Here is a 20,839-nt window from a genome sequence, read left to right as displayed (position 1 = left end):
AAAAAAAAAAAAAAAAAAAAAGTTTGGGAATCTGTTGCCAACTACTAGGTGACATCCATACAGCTTTCTGAACAGGCCGTGGGGCCACATAAGCTTATCCTGCTGGGACAATAATTACCCAAGGGAGGACACAGAACTAGAAGATCAAAATGAGTTTTTGTGGCAAGGTGTAGAGTCAGTAACAACTTGGCAGTGCAGGAAGAAGGTACTTGGCATTTTATTCCTTTCTGAAAAGTCTTTGTTTTGGGTTTTCACACTCCATACATAACAAATAAATGGGTGACACCTGAATTTGTGTGAAGTTGTCCACAGTAGCATCGTCTGTACTGTGTAAGTTAAAGTGCAGTAACAGTTGACCGTTCTGTTTCTTAGACAAGCTACAAATGCTGAGTAGTTGGATGCAGAGTTAACTCATTCGCATCCTCTTGGCAAGCTTGACAAGGCAGCACCAGGCTGGGGTGGCTCCTGATCTCCAAAGGTTTAAGTCCCTGTTCCTCCTGATGACATGAAAACATTATAATGTTTAACTAGGTGAAATGTCCATTTTAAAAGTTTAGTTTAAGCACGTAGCCCAGTAACTTGTCACTTTTAGAAAATGTTAGTTTTGGGGGCTGGAGAGTTGGCTCAGCAGTTAAGAGCATTTGTTCTTCCTGCTGAGGACTGGGATTGGGTTCCTAGCACCTACATGGTGGATCATAACGGCTTGTGTCTCCAGCTCCAATGTACCTGACATCTCCTGATCTCTGGATACTAGATATGTACATGATGCACATAAATATGTGTAGGCCCTCATACATAAAAAATCTATAAACAAAAGTCCCAGTCTTAACTGTGGATATGTGCAAAAGGGGGTAGGGCAGGACAGGTACTTTTACCTAAAACTAACAGCATGAAGATGGCTGAATGTACCAAACACAGAATAAACGAGTAGGCATTAGATGGAAGGTATGCAGCTTGTGAGGAAAGTAAATATTCTAAGTGAGAAAGCCTAGGTGATGGAGGCTGCTTTGCATTACGGAATATTAACTCAGGGACTTCCTAGGAGACTGTTTTCGCAGGCAGACAGATTCTGAATGAGTCTCCTGAAATAGGCAAGCACACACCCAAGTTTAAAGTCACTCACTTTGTTTTTCCTTTAAGTGTTGGGAGTACACGTCTCTCGGCTCTCTGAAAGGAACAGCAGCTTTATAAAGGATGTTATATAAATTATATATCTCGAGGTTACATGTCTGGTCCCCAGCATTTTCACAGCCCAGTGTATTGGAGTTCTCTCTGCCTGTTGCAAGGTATTTCCTGACAGTGACCGCTTGTAGATTCTGTTATACTCCATATGGCTTTGAAGCTCACTGGGACTTGGGAAGGAATTTTGAAATCTTTGTTGTAATCATATGTCAGTGTTCAATAGAGAAAAGCCCAAGTTTAAAGGAAACCTCCATGGGCAACTAATTCTTGGTGGTCAGAGAGAAGGCCCGCTGACACTGTGCTGGAAGTCAGTAGCTCTTTACGGTGGTAATGGGCAGAAGTTGAACTAAATGACCTTCTTGAACCCACACCTTTAATTCTGTACCCTAAGCTTAGACAGGCTGTGAGCAGACAAGGCCTATGTTAGTTTATGTATAGACTCTAAACCCTTATTACTAACAAAACCAACCTTTCAAAAACGGAGGAATTTTTTTTCCCATTAAAATTTAGGTTTTTAAGGCTTTTACAAGAATAGCGAGGATTTGGTCTGATTTCTTCGTGGTGTTTGTAAGTCTGTGGTCCGTTAGCAGCAGCAGATCTACCCAGGTGCATGTTGTGTGCCTGGCAGTCCCTGACGATCTTGGAGCTGCAGTAAGGAGCAGCCTGGGTTGGGGTTTGGATCCTAGGAACAAGGAGTATGACCTTTCCTCCTTGGGCTTCAGTGTCCCTTTCTTGTACCGTGGAAGCAGACCAGGTGGCGCCATCTTTCAGGCTGTGGGGCCTGGTTCATCTGTACTCGTTGCTCTCTCCCATCAGCTCAGCTATCTAAGGGAGAACTTGGCCCTTCTCACACTCTCTGCTAGTTCTTCTCTATCCCTCTGTTACTGTTACCTTGAGCCTGTTTAACACTGGTCTTTGAGATGGTCCCCCAGTTTCTGACATCACCCCTGTCATCTAGACTGTTCCTCTGTGTCCGGTCCTTGGTCTGCCTTGCTAGTCACCTCCTGGGCCCCATTATCATTGTGCTCCACTCCTCCCTTCCCTTCTCCCCTGCCACACTGGCCACCTCTGTAGGTGTCAGACCTGTGTTTGTAGCAGGGCTTTGGGGTGTGTTGCTTTTACCTGGGGAGCCTTCCCCAGATAGACACGCAGTTGCTTCCTGCCCTGCTTCAGGTCTGTTGATCATCTTGTTTAAAGTTGACAGAGACCCTTCCATCCTGTCTAACCTGTGCAGGGTTCTCTCCTCATTCCTATCACTTGATATGATATGTCCTGTATTTGACCTGCCTATCGCTGTCTCCACTGGAGCACAAACTCTGTCAATTCAGGAACATTATCTGATTCATTTTCCAGGTATCCCAGGGTCTAGAACAGTTATGGCACCTAGTAGCAGTCCATGCTTGCTGGGCTAATGGAGAGGCTTTTCCCATGCAAATCTATAATCCTTTAGCTCAGAGTAGTCTAGATTCCTGGAGTATCAAATATAAATACAAAAACCATCCCAGAGCCAAATGGGAGTGAGTGTTGGGTTACCTCAGTCTGCCTGCAGTTGAGAAATTGACAAGAACGTTGAGTGGCTGTCAGGCTTCTTCAGCCCTTTGCTGCCCTCAGAGGCCAGAGGTGTAAATGATCCCTGGGGCAGGGGCGTGGGCTTGGATGCTGGCTCTGTCCTGGGCTCTTCAGTCTGCAGAAGAGTTTCATAGACTTGGACTGAGCCTGTGTCTTCATTGTTGCTCTGGTCCCAGTAAGAGTATTAACAAGGATCACCCACATTTACCAGGATACCGCCGGGCCTGGGCCAGGCCTGCAGACGAACTAACTGATCTGTCTAGGAAACAAAACATTATTTTTAGTTTGAATAATATGGTGGCTTTTTCTAAAAAGCTTTGAATTTTGTGCTTGGAGAATAGAAGTGTGCTGTAACAGTAGTAGGAGAACTGCTGTCTTGTAGCTAGCGTGGTGTTTTCCCTCCTCTCAGTCAGACTTTTTGTCAGGCTAAAGACTGAGAGGAGTTGATGAGACTGCATTCTTGCCTCCCCTCATGGCAGTGTCTCCTGAGAACTTAGCATGGAAAGTAGCTGAGGTGGAGGAAATGGCTGAGGCAGGGCGATCTGATTGGTAAGGTCAGATTCCAGACCCACTCCATCTTTTCTCTTCCACTCTCCTACTGTTGACAAAGAGACGGCAACTGCATCCTGAAGTCCCAGTCTTTTGTGGTGGGAACATCTGAATGACTCATTTTATATAGAAGGGTAAAAGATCCTTATCCATACTCATGGTTTCTGGAACTTCTGATTCAGTGCTTAAAAATACAGTTCAGCTGTATAGAAACTAACTTTATTTTCCATGAAGACTGTTGTTGAATAGGAATTAGATGGAGCTTTATTTCTGTTGGCTGTTATTTCCTGTAGTTAATGTTTGTACTGTAGTTAGAAAAGTCACTTCATAGTAATCACAGTGATTGAGAAAAGGAAGGAGAGGAAGGAGAAACGAATTATTAAAACCTTTAATGAAAAGTCTTATTAGTGACCTGTGGAGGAACTTCTCTAAGGTCCACTTTAGTTATGCCTTTGAAGCCCAGCCACTCCTCACCATTACAGGTTGCTTCCCTAGTGAGTTGGGTGGTCCTGGGCCATCTTTTGTACTGTTAGAATTTTTAAAGACAGTGAAGAGAACAGAGCAGTAGGCAAGGCTAATGAAAAGCCCTGGGCACTCCAGGAAGGGGACACCTTCTTGACTGAGCTTCCATTAATTTCTCTCTAGAGACACTAGTGTCCTATATGCTTGCTAGAACTGGAAAATAGTGGTAGCAACAACCCTCTATGGCAGATTCTTTAGTTTCTGAAGGTGTCCCTCTTTCAGGATGCAAGGCATGCACATTTTTAATTCTTTACTGAAATAAATGTGTATGTACTTGAGCCACAGTGAAGTACACTTACTTAAACTGCACACCTTGTTTAACTTGTTCTCTTTGTGTTCCTGTGTTCCTTTATAGCTTTTCTTCAAGGATACCTGTTTTCCTGTTTATACATCGGAGTCTCTTTGCCAGTGTTTGAACATAATGGAAGTGGATCATGTGACATATGCTCATTTGTCTTTCCCTTGGTGTGTATGTAAGATTCATCCATGTGGTTGAGATAGCTCTGGTCCATTCATTTGTTCTTGTTTCATTCAGTGTATGGCTGTATCACAGTATCTGGCTAGCTTCCAGGAGGAGCTATTGTGGATAAATAACCCTGGCATAATTGGTCTCACCTCGACTTTTGGTTAGCATGCACACATATTTCTACTGGGTCTGATATCTAAATCTGGAATTGTGGGCCATAAAGAGGCATATGTTCAGAGAACAGTGCCAGGCTTTTCTTTGAAAGTGCTTGTAGGAATCTATACTCTTAGTGCAATATTTGCGAGCTTAGGGTGTACTATAAAATGGCTGACTTTTTAAAAAGGACTAAAATGAAGTTTGAATCACCATTGATAATAAAAAGAATTAGTTCCCATATGTTAGAAGTTCTCTGTCCTTGGAGGTAGGACTGTTGGGCCAGTGAAATGTGTTGATCAAAGTTGAGCCAAGTGCAAAAGCAGCTCCTACTTGGGCAGTGAAGGGAGGCTGAGCAGGCCTTCCCAACCCAGCCCTCCTACCTGGATTTTACAAACAATGAAGGGACCAACGCTTCCTGCTTAGAGTGCTGGTCTAGCTCCAGGAGTTGTGATGGGGGCTATCCCTACAGGGTTTCCTATTGCCTCACTCCCTGTACACAGTGCAGTACAGTATCCCCTATCTATGAGGGGTACTTCCCTAGACCCCATTAGATGCCTAAAGGTGCAGATAATGCTAAACCCTATATGTACTTTGTTTTTTCCTCTAGATAATTATTAAATCGAATTTACAAATTAGGTACTGTGAGCAATAAGCAAGAAAAAATAGTGACAAAGTTGTAACAATATACAGTAAAAAAAATTATCGGACTGTCCTACAGAAATCATACTACACTGAACCCACATTTCTGGTAAGGAAGTGAGGTCATCCCATACCTCCATGGTAGTGAGTCAACTGGCTGGCCAGCGGTTATTGAAGCCTCCAAAAGTAAAGCCATAGATAAAGAGGGACTCATGTGTCCAGCTCTGAATTGTTTCCCTGGCCCAGCTGGCCTTTTAGTCATGTGGCAATACTCTTTCTTTTAAATTTAAGACTCAGTGAACTATGATCTCGTTTAGCTGTGAGTGGCAGCCTTGGCAGATAACCTGGAAGGGGTACCAGGTTTCTGGTGATAGAGGTTTTCTAGGCCAGTCTTCTGACTTGGACAAGTTCTGCATAAAAGATTTTAAAATGCCTCCTGAAAAGCATAGGTTGGCCCAGAATATTCCTAAGAAGCTCGTAAGTCGGGTATCCAGGAAGCCAGAAACTGCCCTGTAGAGCTTTTAGCAAACTTGACAAACAGTAGTATATCTAGAGACAAAGGGCAGAGATCAGTGTGGGCAGAATGATAGGAAATGATCCTAAGAGTTTCAACCACCAAGGCCTATGGAACCTTTAGGGAGAAAACAGATTGGCATTAAATAAACATTTCTGTGTCCAGGGTGTAACTGAATGGTTGGGTCCTGCTAACACTGAGGAGGCTATGAGTTTCGTCCTCAGCATGGCAGAAAAGAAACAAAAACAAAAAACAGAGAACTTTTTTTATATATATATATATATACCCTAGAGCTGCTAGGATAGGGGGGACACAGTCTAAAAGTAGAAGTCACACGTCTCTCATTCAGGTCTTGGGACATGCTGAGAAGTTTAAGCCCATTTAAGATTCTGTACTTTAGAGGTAACCGGACAGTGCTTCTAGGCCTGTCCTTTAGTATTTAAAGGATCACACTTATTTCCTGAACTTCCAGAACCCCAAGGCATGATTGTAAGAGAAACATGGAACATTCTGTGGACAGAGACCAGCAGTAACAGCCCTATGAGTACATGAGGTAGCACTTACTGTGCTGAAAGTAATAGGCAAGGTTTTAAATATCTACAAGTAATATAAGATATAGAATGAGCTAGCACATTTGAAAAGGGGCCAAGTACAACTTATAAGTATAAAAAGTTTAATAAATTGTAATAAAAATATGACAGGTGGATCCAGTAGCTGATTAGATCAGAAGAGTGAAATTGGAAGGTGGAACAGAAGAAAATTCCTAAAACTTCACTAGAGAGCCACCGACAGGTGGTTTATAGGAGCAGTGGAGAACCAAGGGGAGCAGACTGAGCGGTGTGTCAAATTACAGTTCTAGGGGGAGAGAGTGGAACAACCAGGGTAGCTGATAATCTTAGAGATGAGATACCCATCTTTTCAAAAATCCCCAAACAACTCAAACAGAGTAAAAACAAGTCTACATGGAGGTAATTCATGATGTGACTGGAGGAAAAACTCAGCAGTAGGTGAGAAGATCGCTTTAAGACAAGAGTCAAGACTGTTCCCAGATCATTAGGAAACTCCATGAGGAAAGAGACAGAGAGGAAAGGTGTGAGGGAAGTAGGGGTCTGTATGTAGATGGTCTTTAGCAAGTGATGTTAGTGAGTCTGAAAAACTGAGATCAAATACAGAAAGACTGTAAAGGGAGAGGGAAGGAATTAGTGGGACAGGAAAAAAGTTTAACTTTTATGACCCCTTAATGTTGACTTTTTTCAAAGGTTGCCACTAAAAAATTAAAAGAATGGTTTACTTCTATAATACTAGAAGGAGAAACAAAACATTCAGAATTAATCAACAAAGACAAAGACAAAAAGTAGCCCAGGACAGATGGGAAACTAATGTTAGACAAAATACAGATTGAAACCCAAGTGTATTAACATTCATATTAAATGTCAATTACTCCAAATACTTCAGTGAAAGCATAAAGATACTGTTTGTGCTTAATGTTAAAAATGCAGCTATTGCCCTGTCACAGATGCAATAGCTACAGAAATACCACGAAAAGAAAGCCTGCATGCATGTGTTGGTGCTGTGTGCTAGCCTGGGGTAGTCTGAGCTACATAGAGAAGACCATCCCCTTCCCTGCCCAGTCTTAAAAGAACAGAAAGAAAACTGATGTGTCAGTATTCTGAGAGTAGACTTCAAGGCAGGAAAAAGCACATGGTGGTCATGTAGCAGCTTTTTGGCTGAGATCAGGTGTAAAAGCATTCCAGATGGGGTCAGTACAACAACTTACGAATTTTAACTTCTTTTTTTAGATTTATTTATTTTTATTTGTATGAGTTCACTGTAGCTGACTTCAGACACACACCAGAAGAGTGCATTGGATCCCATTACAGATGGTTGTGAGCCACCATGTGGTTGTTGGGAATTGAACTCAGAATCTCTGGAAGTGCTCTTAACCACTGAGCTTCTCTCCAGCCCACATTTGTACTTGTAAAACAGTTATCATTGTGTGTGTACATGATGAGAGGACAACTTGAAGAAGTGAGTTCTCTCTCTCCACTTTGGGTTCCAAGGATCAAACAGCTTGCCAGGCTTGCACAGCGAGTGCCTTTACCTGCTGAAGCCTTTCACTGGCCCTATGTTAACTTTTGAATTAACATAATCTCAATGTTTAAAAGTGAAAATGGTCAGAAATACTTAGGAAATGGTCTAATTTATAACCACAGTAGAGAAATTTCAGTGGTAATCAACAACTTTGGATCAGCTAGTGAAGAAGGCAGTCTGTATTTGACTATATAAAAATAAATCCACAGTTGCATAACACACTTTATAGTGTTCAGATGGCTGTGTCAAGGGCCTTACAGTCACTCCAGTTAAATCAGAAATAGGAATAAAAAGATAGGTAGAAAATCACCGTGTATTTGGAAATTTGAAAATACTTCTAATGTTTGTAGGTCATAAAGTAGGGAAATATAAAATGTTTTGACAGCAATAAAGAAGATGCTATGTATTAAACTTGTAGTATGTAACTGAAATATTTTCTGACAGATTAATAACTTTAAACACATTCAAAGAGGGAAGAAGAAAATTATTGAGCAATGCATCTATCTTGATGCTGTTTATGCTAACTAGGATAAAAAGCAATTTCTTTAACCTGATAAAAGTCAGAATAAGCCTGAGTCTGTCTTGATGCAGTAGAAGGAAGAACAGAGGAAATAGAAAACAAACATGCAACAGGGCCAAAGCAGGGCCACAGGCCTCCATAGAAGAGATGATGGGCATTGGCAGATGTCAAGCAAAACCATGGGCAAGGGACAAATGAACACGAAGTACATAGAACGGGCCTTCCCTATGGATGCAAACGCTGAAAGGACAAGTGGTATTTATGAAGAGCACACTAATTTATTTACTTGTTTCTTTGTTTATTTAAATTAATACCATTGGTGCTTTTTTTTTTAAACTGTTTAAATGGTTAACTTTATTTTATATGAATTTCATCTCAATACAAATAAATAAGTTACAAAGAAAAAATACACAGATATGTCTGTAACCATCAAAAACTAAAAACCAAATAAAGGGAACTAGGCTCTAGCTGAGTAGCAGAGCACTTGGCATGTGCAAAGACCTGGGTTCCATCCTTAGCATGGCAAGAGGACAGGAAAGGGATGCAAAGGGGAAGGAACTGGCTGGCCTTCTTAGTAAGAATGTGGTGCTTTTCTAAAACAGCCAGGTGTAATGGCACACAGCTGTGTCCCGAACATTCGGAAGGCTAAGGTTGAAAAGGTCTTGAGGCCAGTCTAGGCTATGTAGTCTTAAACAGGGGAAGGGGAGAAGGAAGATACATTACTCATACACAGCTTGTTTTTTGCAGGTTAAAATGACAAAAATTTTGCAAGTTGTGACAACACTGATATATTTTTAGAAAATCCAACTTATCAGTACTAAACACAGGTGAGAGAAAACTGAATATTGCTGTAGTCAGAAGGAAATGGATCCACAAATAAGACTCATAATGAAAATACCAGGCCAAATGCTTTTACTGGTTTGCCCTACCAAGCATGTAAAGAGTTAACATTCTATTTTTTCTCATACTTAGGAGAGAGGCAGCGGGGTTGGTTATAGAGCTGTTCATTCTGATGTCAGCTTACCTTGTTCTGTAGGAACATACCTAAGAGTCAAAGCCACACCCAGCAGTGCATAGAACGACAAAGTGATGTGCATCCCAGGACTGCCAACTTATTTTAGTGTTGAGAAATAAGTGTATGTCCATCTCCCATTCTGACAGGTTACAGGAGTAGACTAGTGTAATCATCTTAACAGATACCAAGAAAATATATGATAGAACTCACTATGGGATCATGCATACTAGGGATAAAAAGCAGCTTCTTAAACCTGGAAAGGATTTCTGCAAAAAAAGTCAGTAAGCATCACCTCCGTGGAGCATCTACAATTGTCCCTTTGATATGAGGAAAGGCTGCTGTCCTCCTCTGTGGTGTTGTAGTGGAGGTCATACTCTGCAGAAACTCAGGGGAAAAAAGAGCAGAGCATGTCAAGGTTAGGAAAAAAGGAACAAACTGGTTTATATGATTACAGACACAGAAAACTTAAAAAACATCTGAAGCTGTGTCACTAGATTTAGAATTGCTCAGGAAAACAGTAACCACTACAAGATCATTCACACATTTACACCAGACACGGAACCTTAGTGACCATTCACAGGAGTATAAAACTGAAGAAAAAGAAACATATCTCCAGCAGCATGAAAAACATTTTTCTCCATCAGGATACCTGTGTTTTTCTCTTTGGATGCATGATATGAGTGCTGGCCAACAAACCCTGATAGAGTATTTAGTACCACAGCTCTGTCTACTGAGGTCTGATATTGGCTAGTACAGTGCTGTCTGGTCTCTATGTTCTGGGGATAAATGTGTACTACAGTAAGAAAGCTGGGTGGACCAGTTGTCTACTTTGAGGATCCTTGATTTTGCCATGTTGGCCTGTTGTCTTCCTTAATTAAGTGGAAGCTGGTGGCTTCTTGTAAACTCCCAGAGGATGTAGGTCTATTCAGATACCTACTTTTTCAAATACTTTTTAAAAGGAAAACACAAAAGCTTGTTAGTTTAAAAAAAAAATTCCCTCAGGCATAGAAATTGAATCTGAAATGAGTGATGATTAAGCAAGGCTTATATTAGAATATATTTCTATTTTTAGTGGCTCAACTCTTTAAAATGAATGACATTGTTTCTTTAAAGTAGGAAGTTACTTTTAACACGTGAAATAAATTATTTCAAAATCCTACTTTTAGTTGCTACTTTTCCTCTGTTTAATAAAACAGGCTACATTTAAAGTTTTAGATGCCAGGCTCTGATGCTTCTTTGAAAATACTAGTTAATGTTAATGGGCATTACACTTCATAGGGAGCAAAGAGATTTCAGGATAGTGAGGGGAGTGACTGAGCCCAATCTGACCTGACTTAGGGATGTTATTGGGTGGGGTGAGGACAGCTGATGGGACAGGAATTTAAGATAGGAAGTAGAGACTAATACCTACTATGTCCTGATCTTCTGAAGGACTGTACCCTCCAGGAGCAGGCAGGCAATTTTCTAGTTTGTAGTGAGAGAAGACAGCAGGTGAAGAAGACAGCAGGTGACTGTTCTGTCCTGAGGCAGGGGGACAAAAGCTGAAAATTTTCCATCAGAGGTCCCTGCTGCATACAGCAATCAATCCATGACTAGTGACTCCCTTCAAGCAAAGATAAAATGATTTTTAGGGGAAAGTTGCTGAAGAATTGCCCAGTAAAGCTCAACAGAAAGGTAGTGATAAACACATGACAAGCTTCTGAGTGATTAGACAAGTGTAGCCGTCTGTCCATCCGTCCGTCCGTCCATCAGTAACAGTGATTAGTGGAGAAGCACATGATGGGGCAGGGCGGGCCAAGGCAAGAACCAGACTTAGAGCCTTTTAGGTTCTCCTGTTGGTGCAGGGGAAGGAGGGAGGGGTGAAACCGACTCAGTATGGTCATTAGGAAAGTGTGAACTAAGGACCATTTCAGCTACAAAATGTAAAAGAGCTAGGCGTGTTGATGCATCCCTCCCTTCAACTCTAGCACTTGGGAGACAGATTTCAGTGAGCTTGAAGCCAGCCTGGTCTACCTAGAGTGTTCCAGGCCAGCCAGGAATACATATTGAGATCCTGTCTCAACAAATATTAACAAGAACTCAGTTTCAAAGAAGTACAATGTTTAACTCCTAAGCTATTAAACAAGAAAGGCTAGTGCTTGACTAATCAAACATTGCAGAAGGGGTGAGGATATGAGTAAAGAAATGCTGTTATCCATAGGCATCCCAGGATAAAGAGAATAGCTGAGTCCACTGTACAGAAAGTCACAGTACATGTTGGTGGACAGATTGCCACTGGGATTAAAATAAAGTCCAGCTATATGCTAGTTTTAGGAGTAACCCTTAAAATGTGAATACAGAAAAGTTGAAAATAAAGAGAAAAATTGCAATCTTACAAGAGTTGGAGAAGCTTTGAAAATAGTCAGATAAACTAGAATTTAATGAAAACAAATTATTAGTATATTGAAGAGGGTAATTCTCAAATGGGAGAGACCAGGAAGATGTATTAATTGTGGTTTTATATCCTAACAAGGTAGTATCAAATAAAACAAATTGATGGAGTCCAAGAAACAATGGAGAAGCCTGTGAGCACAGCGTAAAGTGTGGGCTCTCAACAGCATCAGATTAGTAACAACTAGAGGGAAGAGAGGGGGGAGGGAGGAAGGGAGGGATTTAGGATCACAGTTAAAAATAATGGACATTTACAGTGAAGTTAAAATTAGGATTTGTCTGTGACAATTCAACCCTTTCTGTATGTTAGGGAAGTTAAATGCATTGCCATACCACAAGTCAAAAAAATACATGGGGAATTGGAGATTGATCAATAATGGAAATGTTCTTTATAGTTAGTTATAGGATGGAGCTATAGAAGTATTTAGAAGAAATGTATTGCTTTACAAGTTTTTGCTAGCAAGAGAGAACCCAAAATCAGCTTACATTTATGCCAAGAAGTTGGAAAAACAATGTAAACCAGTGGATGATAGAGGGAATAATGAGACTTAATTGGATCACAAACCCAAAATTTGGTTCTCAGTCATCCTCAGGTCGTCTCAGTGGTTACACCAGTGTTCTCCTTGTCTCTCTCTAAGAACAGTTCTCTGACACTCATCTTGACAGTTGCTCTCATCCTGTAGTCTTCTAAACCAACAGAGAACAAGCACACTTTTGCACAAACCGCCCCAGTGCACAGGAGAGAAGGAAGGCTGATCTAAGCTCATTCCATGAGAACCTAGTGGCCTGCTATCCAGGTGACCACAGTGAGATGACCTGATTTCTCTTACTTTGAAGATCAAATCTAGAGATGTTATTTAAAAAGAATTTCTGTCGAATGTTTCTGTTTCAGATACCCATAGTTAAACATGGTCTAAAATTACTAAATGGAAAATTCTAGGAGTAATGAGTTACTCTCACATTTTCTTTATCATAGGTATATGTGTATACGAGGAAACATAGTGTATATGATGTATAGGGTTCAGTACTATATATTAAGATTCCCTTGGACTCTTGAAACTTAGTTCTAGCAGATAAAAGGGAGCTAGTATATTATTCAATATATTTCACATTAAAGGAGAAAAATGTCAGATGATGTGAAAAGCAGTTGCCCAAATTCAGTGCTCAATTTTTTTAAAAGGTAACTGAGACGATAGTAGCATACACCTCTTAACTGGAGGAAAGGGTTTTACCAAATATGTGATAGTAAGACCTGAGGAGTGGGGATGCAGGAACCTGCTAAGGAGGCTCCTGCTATCAGTTCTGCTCAGAGAACAGGTAATGCAGCACAGAGAGCAAGAAATAGGACTTTTTTCCCCCCGGCACAGATAGTTTTTTTAACAAGAAAATGAAAGCAAATCTATAAGCTGCAATTTGACAAGAGTTTAGCGTAATAAAAGCTGGGTGAATGATACATATATAAACATCATGGATTTACTGGTTGTATGTAGCTGAGAGAATAGACAAAATAATTCACAAAATGCATTTTTTATTACAAAAAGCAATGATCTTGACATCACAAAAATATGGAAGGCTTTCATGAAGAAAAATCATAAAAATTTCTAAAAGCTTGAAATAAAACATTGACACCAATGTAATACTGTAAAAGAGTTGCTCATTGATGGGAGTCCCTATGGTCACAATGTCAGTCCTCCTATGTTTATATAAATTCTGCATGGTTCAAATTAAAGCTCAATAGAGAGTCTGAAAGGTGGGATATAGGCTAAAACGTGACATTAATACAGGGCTTAAGTAAATACACAGGTGGAGCACAGTATAGAATCCATGAGAGCACCCATCTGTGTCATACAAGGAAGGAGGAAACCAGGTAGGGTGTGATGCGGGTGATAAAGCCAATGATGACCGCTGTCTGTCATCTACCAGAAGAAGCACCAGTGAGCTCTCCAGGGCCCTCGGGCAGGTGAGTGTGCTACCTCTGAGCTCCGTGTCCAGCTCTCACACTAAAGTTTGTGGAAGTAAGTAATTGTGAACTATGACTTCTGTCTCAGTGGTCACCTCTAGGAACTGACTTGGAATGACATGAATCAAGATTATGAGAGAGGTCCTTTACTCTGGTGAACATGTCACTCCAGTTCTGTGTGAGTAGCATAGACTTTAAAACAAAAGCATGTAAAGAGTAAGGCTGTCTGCATGTCACAGGAGTTCATGTCATAGGAGTTGAAAGGAGTGAACCGGCCCTTGTATCTGTATGAGTTTCAACTAGAGATGAGGTTACCCTGTAAAATACCTTTACATAGTAGTTACATATGTAAAACAATGTATTTTGTTTGTGTGTGTGTGTGTGTGTGTGTGTGTGTGTATCATAAGCATGAACACAAGTAATAAGTGTTCTTTTCAAGAGCATTGGCCAAGAGCATCTTCCTTTTTGGAAGAAATGAATGCACACAAAGTCAGTCTGGAAAATGTTAGTATTGACACACCTGACTGGTGGGTGGGGAAGTACTTCTATTTTTTTCTCATACGTCTGTGTATCTGAGCTATTAACACAAGTTACTGTCCTATTTCTGAAATGCTTAGACTAGAAGCATTTCAGATGTGGAGTTTTGTTTTTGCTTTTGGGATATTTTAGGGGTGAACCCAAGTCCACACACTAATTTCATGATTCCTTTATACATCATGTACTTAAGTTTATCATTTTAAGGTACTTTCAAACAGTGAACATTTATTAGTTTTATGTGTATTCTGTGTGACTTTATGTGTACTATGTGCATGAAGGAGATCATAAAGGCAAGAAGAGGGTGTTGGTACTCTAACTCCGAGTCACGGGCAGTTTTGAGTTGCCATGTGGGTGCTGCGTCCTCACCCAGCTGGGGTGCTTTTGCACCCCACTTTTGCTGAGTGCAAAGGACCTTGGTCTTTTGTAGGAGCACTCACTCTGAGCTACCTTTCCACTTTCCAATTTTAACCATTGAGCCATCTCTCTAAGCCCCCAATTTTACATATTTTTAACATGTCTGATTTACATTTTTATTTTTTGAGACAGGGCCTTGAACTCAAAATGCTCCTGTGTCAGCACCTGAGTGCCTCTGGGGCTATAGACATGTGTCCCACACTTGGGACTATAGACATGTGTCCCACACTTGACTCATGCTTGTGTTTTGACTGAGACACAACTTTTGGTAGAGAAATTTCCATTTTTGCACTATCTCTTTCTCCCAACTTTAAAATTAGGCAAATTTAGACTTTTGGATTGGAAGTGCTCAATCTTTATATTATATTAGAATATTAAGAGATGCCTATCTTGCCATTGCTGCCCTTTTTTCCTTGGCAAGTCACCTTGACTCAGGAATAGGTTTGGATTCTTGAGGTCTTTTTTTTTTGTTTTTTGTTTTTGTTTTGTTTTTCGAGACAGGGTTTCTCTGTATAGCCCTGGCTATCCTGGAACTCACTTTGTAGACCAGACTGGCCTCGAACTCAAATATCCGCCTGCCTCTGCCTCCCGAGTGCTGGGATTAAAGGATTCTTGTCATCTTAAACCATCCCGTGCACACCAGGTTGTCCACTGTAGAGCAGCTAGCTAGTGATAAGACAAACTTCAGGCTGTTGTTGAAGGTCCTTTCCTAAGATAGACCTGTATCCGAAGTACCAATTTGGGCTGAACTGGTTTTATCAGTTTGCATTTGAGTTAGAAGATACAGTCCATAGTCTACATCTGAAGAATTGAGAGCCCCCATTTCCTGTTGTTCCCCAAATCCTAAGACCAGAAGAAGCAGCATTCTTCTGGGATTAAAAATAGTAACAAGTTCCATTCAGCCAAGGCTAGGAGTGGTTCTTGGCCTTGGAAAGCTTCGTATTTACTTCTTTCTCTGGGCCTTTATGGGTTAGTCCTTCACTTTGTTTTAGCAATAGTAGGTACTTTAAAGTACCTATTTCACAGAAGTTTCTAGAAATGACAGAATAGAAATTTTTGTGGTTAAGTTCTATGTAGGGTATGGGTGGGCAAACATCTAGCCTGAATCAGTCCATGTAAGCATGGCCCAAGGGAGAGCCATTGAATAGATGCACTCTGGTCTCAGTACAGTGACCAAAGCTGCAAGCATGAACTCGAGGCTCTTGTAGGCAGTACTAGACTGGGGGTTCAAGACTCTCCCAGGGTGTGTTTGAATCTGAAACTCATGAGGTGGGGTTGGGGAAGGTAGAGGATTCCAGCTTACAATGAAGTCCACCAGGAAGGTAAACTCACTTTGAAAGCAGAAGGTGATTTTTTTTTTTCCATTTCCATTTATTTGCTGCTTGCAGAGATACTGCCTTAGCTGTGAATATTTCTCTGTGTTACTAAAGACTAGGGCTTTTCATTTTCCCATGGAAGCTTTCTTTAAAAAAAATTCTAACCCAGGAATTAATGGTACGGATGTAATTCCTTTTTAATGCTGCTTGTTCTGCAAAAATTGGGAAGACACATTTATGCCGTTATAAACATGTTCTGTGTGCTGCAGGGGAGAGCTATTCAGCTGAGTTTGCTTACCCTGACTCTGAGCTCCCCGTGGAGAATGTATGTGTGTGTCATGTTTGCCTATGTGGAGTCAGATTAAAGGCGGATTTTCCAACCTTGGCTGTTCGGTCTGAGCTGAGCAGTTGGAAGGCACGAGACTGCACAGAGCCCCATAGTCCTCAGCTGAGAACAGGCCTTGCTTTGTTGATGGCCCTTCATTGTGTCGGACTGGTGACTGGTGACTGGTGCCAACTGCGACTCTACGAGAGGCCACCCCTTCCTTGAGTGCATAGTTGTCAGGAGACCACTTGGTATTTATGGAGCTGTGACCTAATGTAGGGTCTACCTCAGGAAAAGGTCATGTTCTGGAGACTTTGTCATCTGAATAGGACATCTGGTTATACTGTATTTTGTGCATCTGAGCATATCTCTGTTGGCAGGGTTCTGTAAGACCTTGTAGGAGTTTTAGTTGGGGTGATTAGCTGTATCACATACTTTGTCTCTGCACACAAAACAGAGTCAGGGATTGGACAGGTGCAAGTTTTTGTTTGTTTGTTTGGGTTTTTTGTTTTTGTTTTTGTTTTTTTGAGACAGGGTATCTCTGTGTAGCACTGACTGTCCTGGAACTCACTCTGTAGACCAGGCTGGTCTTGAACTCAGAAATCCGCCTGACTCTGCCTTCCAGAGGCTAGGATTAAAGGCGTGCACCATAATTCTCAGCCTACTAGGAGTGAGTTCCTGGAAAGGCTTATTTTAACAGCCTTCCTTGACTGTCACAAGTGGGGGTGCTCACCTTGACTTTGGATCAGTTGTTACTAGTGGTTTATAGCTAGAAGTCAGAATCCATTTGAAATATAAGTGCTGCCATGCCCAGGCTTCAAAGGCATGTGCGTGTGTGTCGCCTGGCCTCAGACTGTTTGCTCAAGTGATGATAGGGATGGAGTACTGGACCTTGGTCCTACGCAGATCTAGGTGACGGTCTGTGGAAGAGTAAAAGTCACAGCAGCCACAGTAATCACTGGAGAATGTGTTAGCAAACCTTTGTCATGAGCGTTTCAATCCTCCCTTAAAAGAAAAGAGTTTGCACCATGAGGAGAGTGTCTTAGAATATGATACTGAGGTATTTAAACAGTGCCCTTTTTTAAAATGTCCCAATGTCTGTCTGAAGTCCAACTTCCTTCCTTTTCCCCTGTTAAAGAGGAACATAAATTGCACTGACCAAGTGACCACAATGTCTAGAGAGCCTGGACACAGTATCCTTGCCTTTCTTACCTTTTCCCAATTATTCCTCCATCCCAACCTTTCCCTTTAACACTGGAGTTTTTCTTGGTCAGTCTTTGCTGATCCTCTTCAGAGGGGCAAGACTATTTCTCCTCTCCAGCTCAGGGGACGGAACGGATGATGGCATTGATATGACTTAAAAGCTTGGTGAAGTGAAACTTAAGTCTGGGCTGTAGGCCAGGAGGGGTGAGCCCAGTTCCCTCTGATCCTTTGCACTTTGGTCATGGGCACCAAGAATGGAATGCTCCATCCTCTCAGCTTGGGGTACGTTGTCTGACAAAGAGTCTAGTGGCACTACCCCTTCTGTGAAATTCCAAACCTAGAATCTGATGGGCTTCCCAAGACTTTGTGTTTCCCATCCTGAGAATTGTAGGCGCTGTGATGGAGGAGGCATTGCTGCAGAAAGGGTGTTGTCCTGCACTGGGTTCTTGATGGCTTTTCAGGGTGGCAGCCCCAATGCAAAGGTCTTTAATCCCAGGAGTTTTGTTTAGGGCTCTGGTCACAAAGCAGAGGGTGAGGTGCCAGGGCCTGCTGGGAAGGCCTGCGGATGTATTGGTGTCACCTGGGATTTTCTTGTTGGTTGGTTTAACTAAAACCAGCCAGTTTTATATCGAAGAAAAATATAAAAAGTAAAGATTTCAGTCCAACATGAAAAATGAACAGTGCTCTCACTCAGCTACGTGTGGTGTCTGTGGCACACCAACTACATGTGGTGTCTGTGTGGCACACGCAGCCGCACTTAGCTTTGCTGTCTTTGCCATGTTGCCACTACTCCCTGTTGTTTCACTTCTGGACAGCACTTGTGCTCATGAGTGCTTTAAATGGGGCGGGTTCAAGGGGGCACCTTGAACTTGGGCCATGGCCATGGGCTTTGGAGGCTACAGAACATTAGAAGCTTGAGTTGTTCCCCTGAGTCCATCTGCCTGTTTGTATCTCCGGCACTAAAAGAACTGTTGATACTATAGGTAAAAATTGCCCATTTCTGAAGAGAGGGTAAGAAAGAGGAGCAAACACGACTTTAGTCTGAATTTAGTCTGACGACAGTGAGAAACCTTAAGTTTGGTGATAGGGAATGGAAACTGTTCAGTTCCTCAATTTCTCTAGAAAGTAATCTACTTGTATGTGTTGGCAGGTGGAAAGCAAGCCAGCCAAGATGGATATCTACGACACTCAGACCTTGGGGGTTGTGGTCTTTGGCGGGTTTATGGTTGTTTCTGCCATCGGCATCTTCCTGGTGTCAACCTTCTCCATGAAGGAGACGTCGTATGAAGAAGCCCTTGCCAACCAGCGCAAGGAGATGGCGAAAACTCACCACCAGAAAGGAGAGAAGAAAAAGAAGGAGAAAACAGTGGAGAAGAAAGGAAAGACCAAAAAAAAGGAAGAGAAACCTAATGGGAAGATACCTGAACATGACCTGGATTCCAGTGTGACCATCATCCTCAAGGAACCAGTGCGCGTACCTGCTGTGGCTGTGGCTCCAACTTCAGTCCATTCTTCTGTGGGCCATACCCCTATAGCCACAGTACCAGCCATGCCTCAGGAAAAGATGGCTTCCTCCCCTAAGGACAAAAAGAAGAAGGAGAAAAAAGTGGCAAAGGTGGAGCCAGCAGTCAGTTCTATTGTGAATTCCATCCAGGTTCTTGCCTCAAAGTCGGCCATCTTGGAAGCCACACCCAAGGAGGTGCCTATGGTGGCTGTGCCCCCAGTGGGCTCTAAGGCCAGTGCTCCTGCCACCAGCAGTCAGGGCAAGAAGGGACAGGGAGCCCAGAACCAGGCCAAGAAGGGGGAGGGAGCCCAGAACCAAGGCAAGAAGGGAGAGGGGGCCCAGAACCAAGGCAAGAAGGGAGAGGGGGTCCAGAACCAGACCAAGAAGGGGGAGGGGGCCCAGAACCAAGGCAAGAAGGGGGAGGGAGCCCAGAACCAGGCCAAGAAGGGGGAAGGAGGCCAGAACCAGGCCAAGAAGGGGGAGGGGGCTCAGAACCAAGCTAAGAAGGGAGAGGGGGCCCAGAACCAGGCCAAGAAGGGGGAAGGGGGCCAAAACCAGGCCAAGAAGGGAGAGGGGGCTCAGAACCAGGCCAAGAAGGGGGAAGGAGCCCAGAACCAAGCTAAGAAGGGGGAAGGGGTCCAGAACCAGGCCAAGAAGGGGGCAGAAGGGGCCCAAAATCAGGGCAAAAGGGGGGAAGCAAACCAAAACCAGGCCAAGAAGGGCGAGGGAGGCCAGAACCAAACCAAGAAGGGGGAAGGACCCCACAACCAAGGCAAGAAGGGAGAAGCAGCTCAAAAACAGGACAAAAAAATAGAAGGTGCCCAGAATCAAGGCAAGAAGCCAGAGGGAACCCCAAACCAAGGCAAGAAGGGAGAGGGGGCCCAGAACCAAGGCAAGAAGGGAGAGGGGGCCCAGAACCAGGGTAAGAAGGGAGAGGGGGCCCAGAACCAGGGCAAGAAAGGAGAGGGGTCACAGAACCAAGGCAAGAAAGGAGAGGGGGCCCAGAACCAAGGCAAGAAGGGAGAGGGGGCCCAGAACCAGGGCAAAAAAGGAGAGGGGGCCCAGAACCAGGGCAAGAAAGGAGGAGAGGGGGCCCAGAACCAGGGCAAGAAAGGAGGAGAGGGGGCCCAGAACCAGGGCAAGAAAGGAGGAGAGGGGTCCCAGAACCAGGGCAAGAAAGGGGAAGGGTCTTCCAACCAGAGTATAAAAGTAGAGGGTATGCAAAACCAGGGCAGAAAAGCAGAAGGAACCCCAAACCAGGGCAAGAAGATGGAGGCAGCCCAGAACCAGGGTAAAAAGGTGGAAGGGGCCCAAAACCAGGGCAAGGGAGGGGAGGGGCCTCAAAACCAGGGCAAAAAGGCAGAGGGGGTTCAAAGTCAGGGCAAGAAAGGGGAAGGGACCCAGAATCAGGGCAAAAAGGGCGATGGAAATCCCAACCAAGGCAGGAAGGGGGAGGGGGCTTCCAACCAGAACAGAAAGACAGATACAGTTGCTAATCAGGGCACAAAGCCAGAGGGTGTCTCAAACCAGGTGAAAAAGTCTGAAGGGACCCCTAATCAAGGAAAAAAGGCAGAGGGAGCCCCAAACCAAGGCAAAAAGACAGAAGGATCTCCCAGCCAGGCCAAAAAAGTGGATGCAGCTGCCAATCAGGGTAAAAAGTCAGAGATGACTCCTGCCCAGGGTAAAAATGCAAGCATGGTCCAAAGCCAGGAGGCACCAAAGCAAGAAGCACCTGCAAAGAAGAAGTCTGGTTCCAAGAAAAAAGGGGAGCCTGGTGAGTGCCCTGTCTGCTCTCTGAGCTTGAGGGAAGGATGGATTTCCTTAATGTTCTGCTGTTTGACATTGTCTTTTCACCCCAGATAGGATATTGATGACAGATAGAGGAATAACTCCACCAAGTCTATCTTGAACTATTGAGCTTTTGGGA

General features: G+C 43.0%; 1 protein-coding gene across 2 annotated transcripts in view; it reads left to right on the top strand.

Annotated features, from left to right (window-relative positions):
* The window catches only part of Rrbp1 (ribosome binding protein 1), a 63,787-nt gene that overhangs the window by 3,444 nt on the left and 39,504 nt on the right, over positions 1 to 20,839 (top strand). For both annotated transcript variants that reach the window (XM_021193335.2, XM_029535810.1), the window contains exon 2: positions 18,559 to 20,686. In XM_021193335.2, coding sequence (XP_021048994.1) covers positions 18,580 to 20,686 — 2,107 coding nt within the window. In that variant the 5' untranslated portion in view covers positions 18,559 to 18,579. The remainder of the gene's footprint in view (positions 1 to 18,558; positions 20,687 to 20,839) is intronic.

Source organism: Mus pahari, chromosome 3 (assembly GCF_900095145.1).
Source record: "Mus pahari chromosome 3, PAHARI_EIJ_v1.1, whole genome shotgun sequence".
NCBI classification, from domain to species: Eukaryota; Metazoa; Chordata; class Mammalia; order Rodentia; family Muridae; genus Mus; species Mus pahari.
This window is presented reverse-complemented; position numbering and strand designations above follow the sequence as displayed.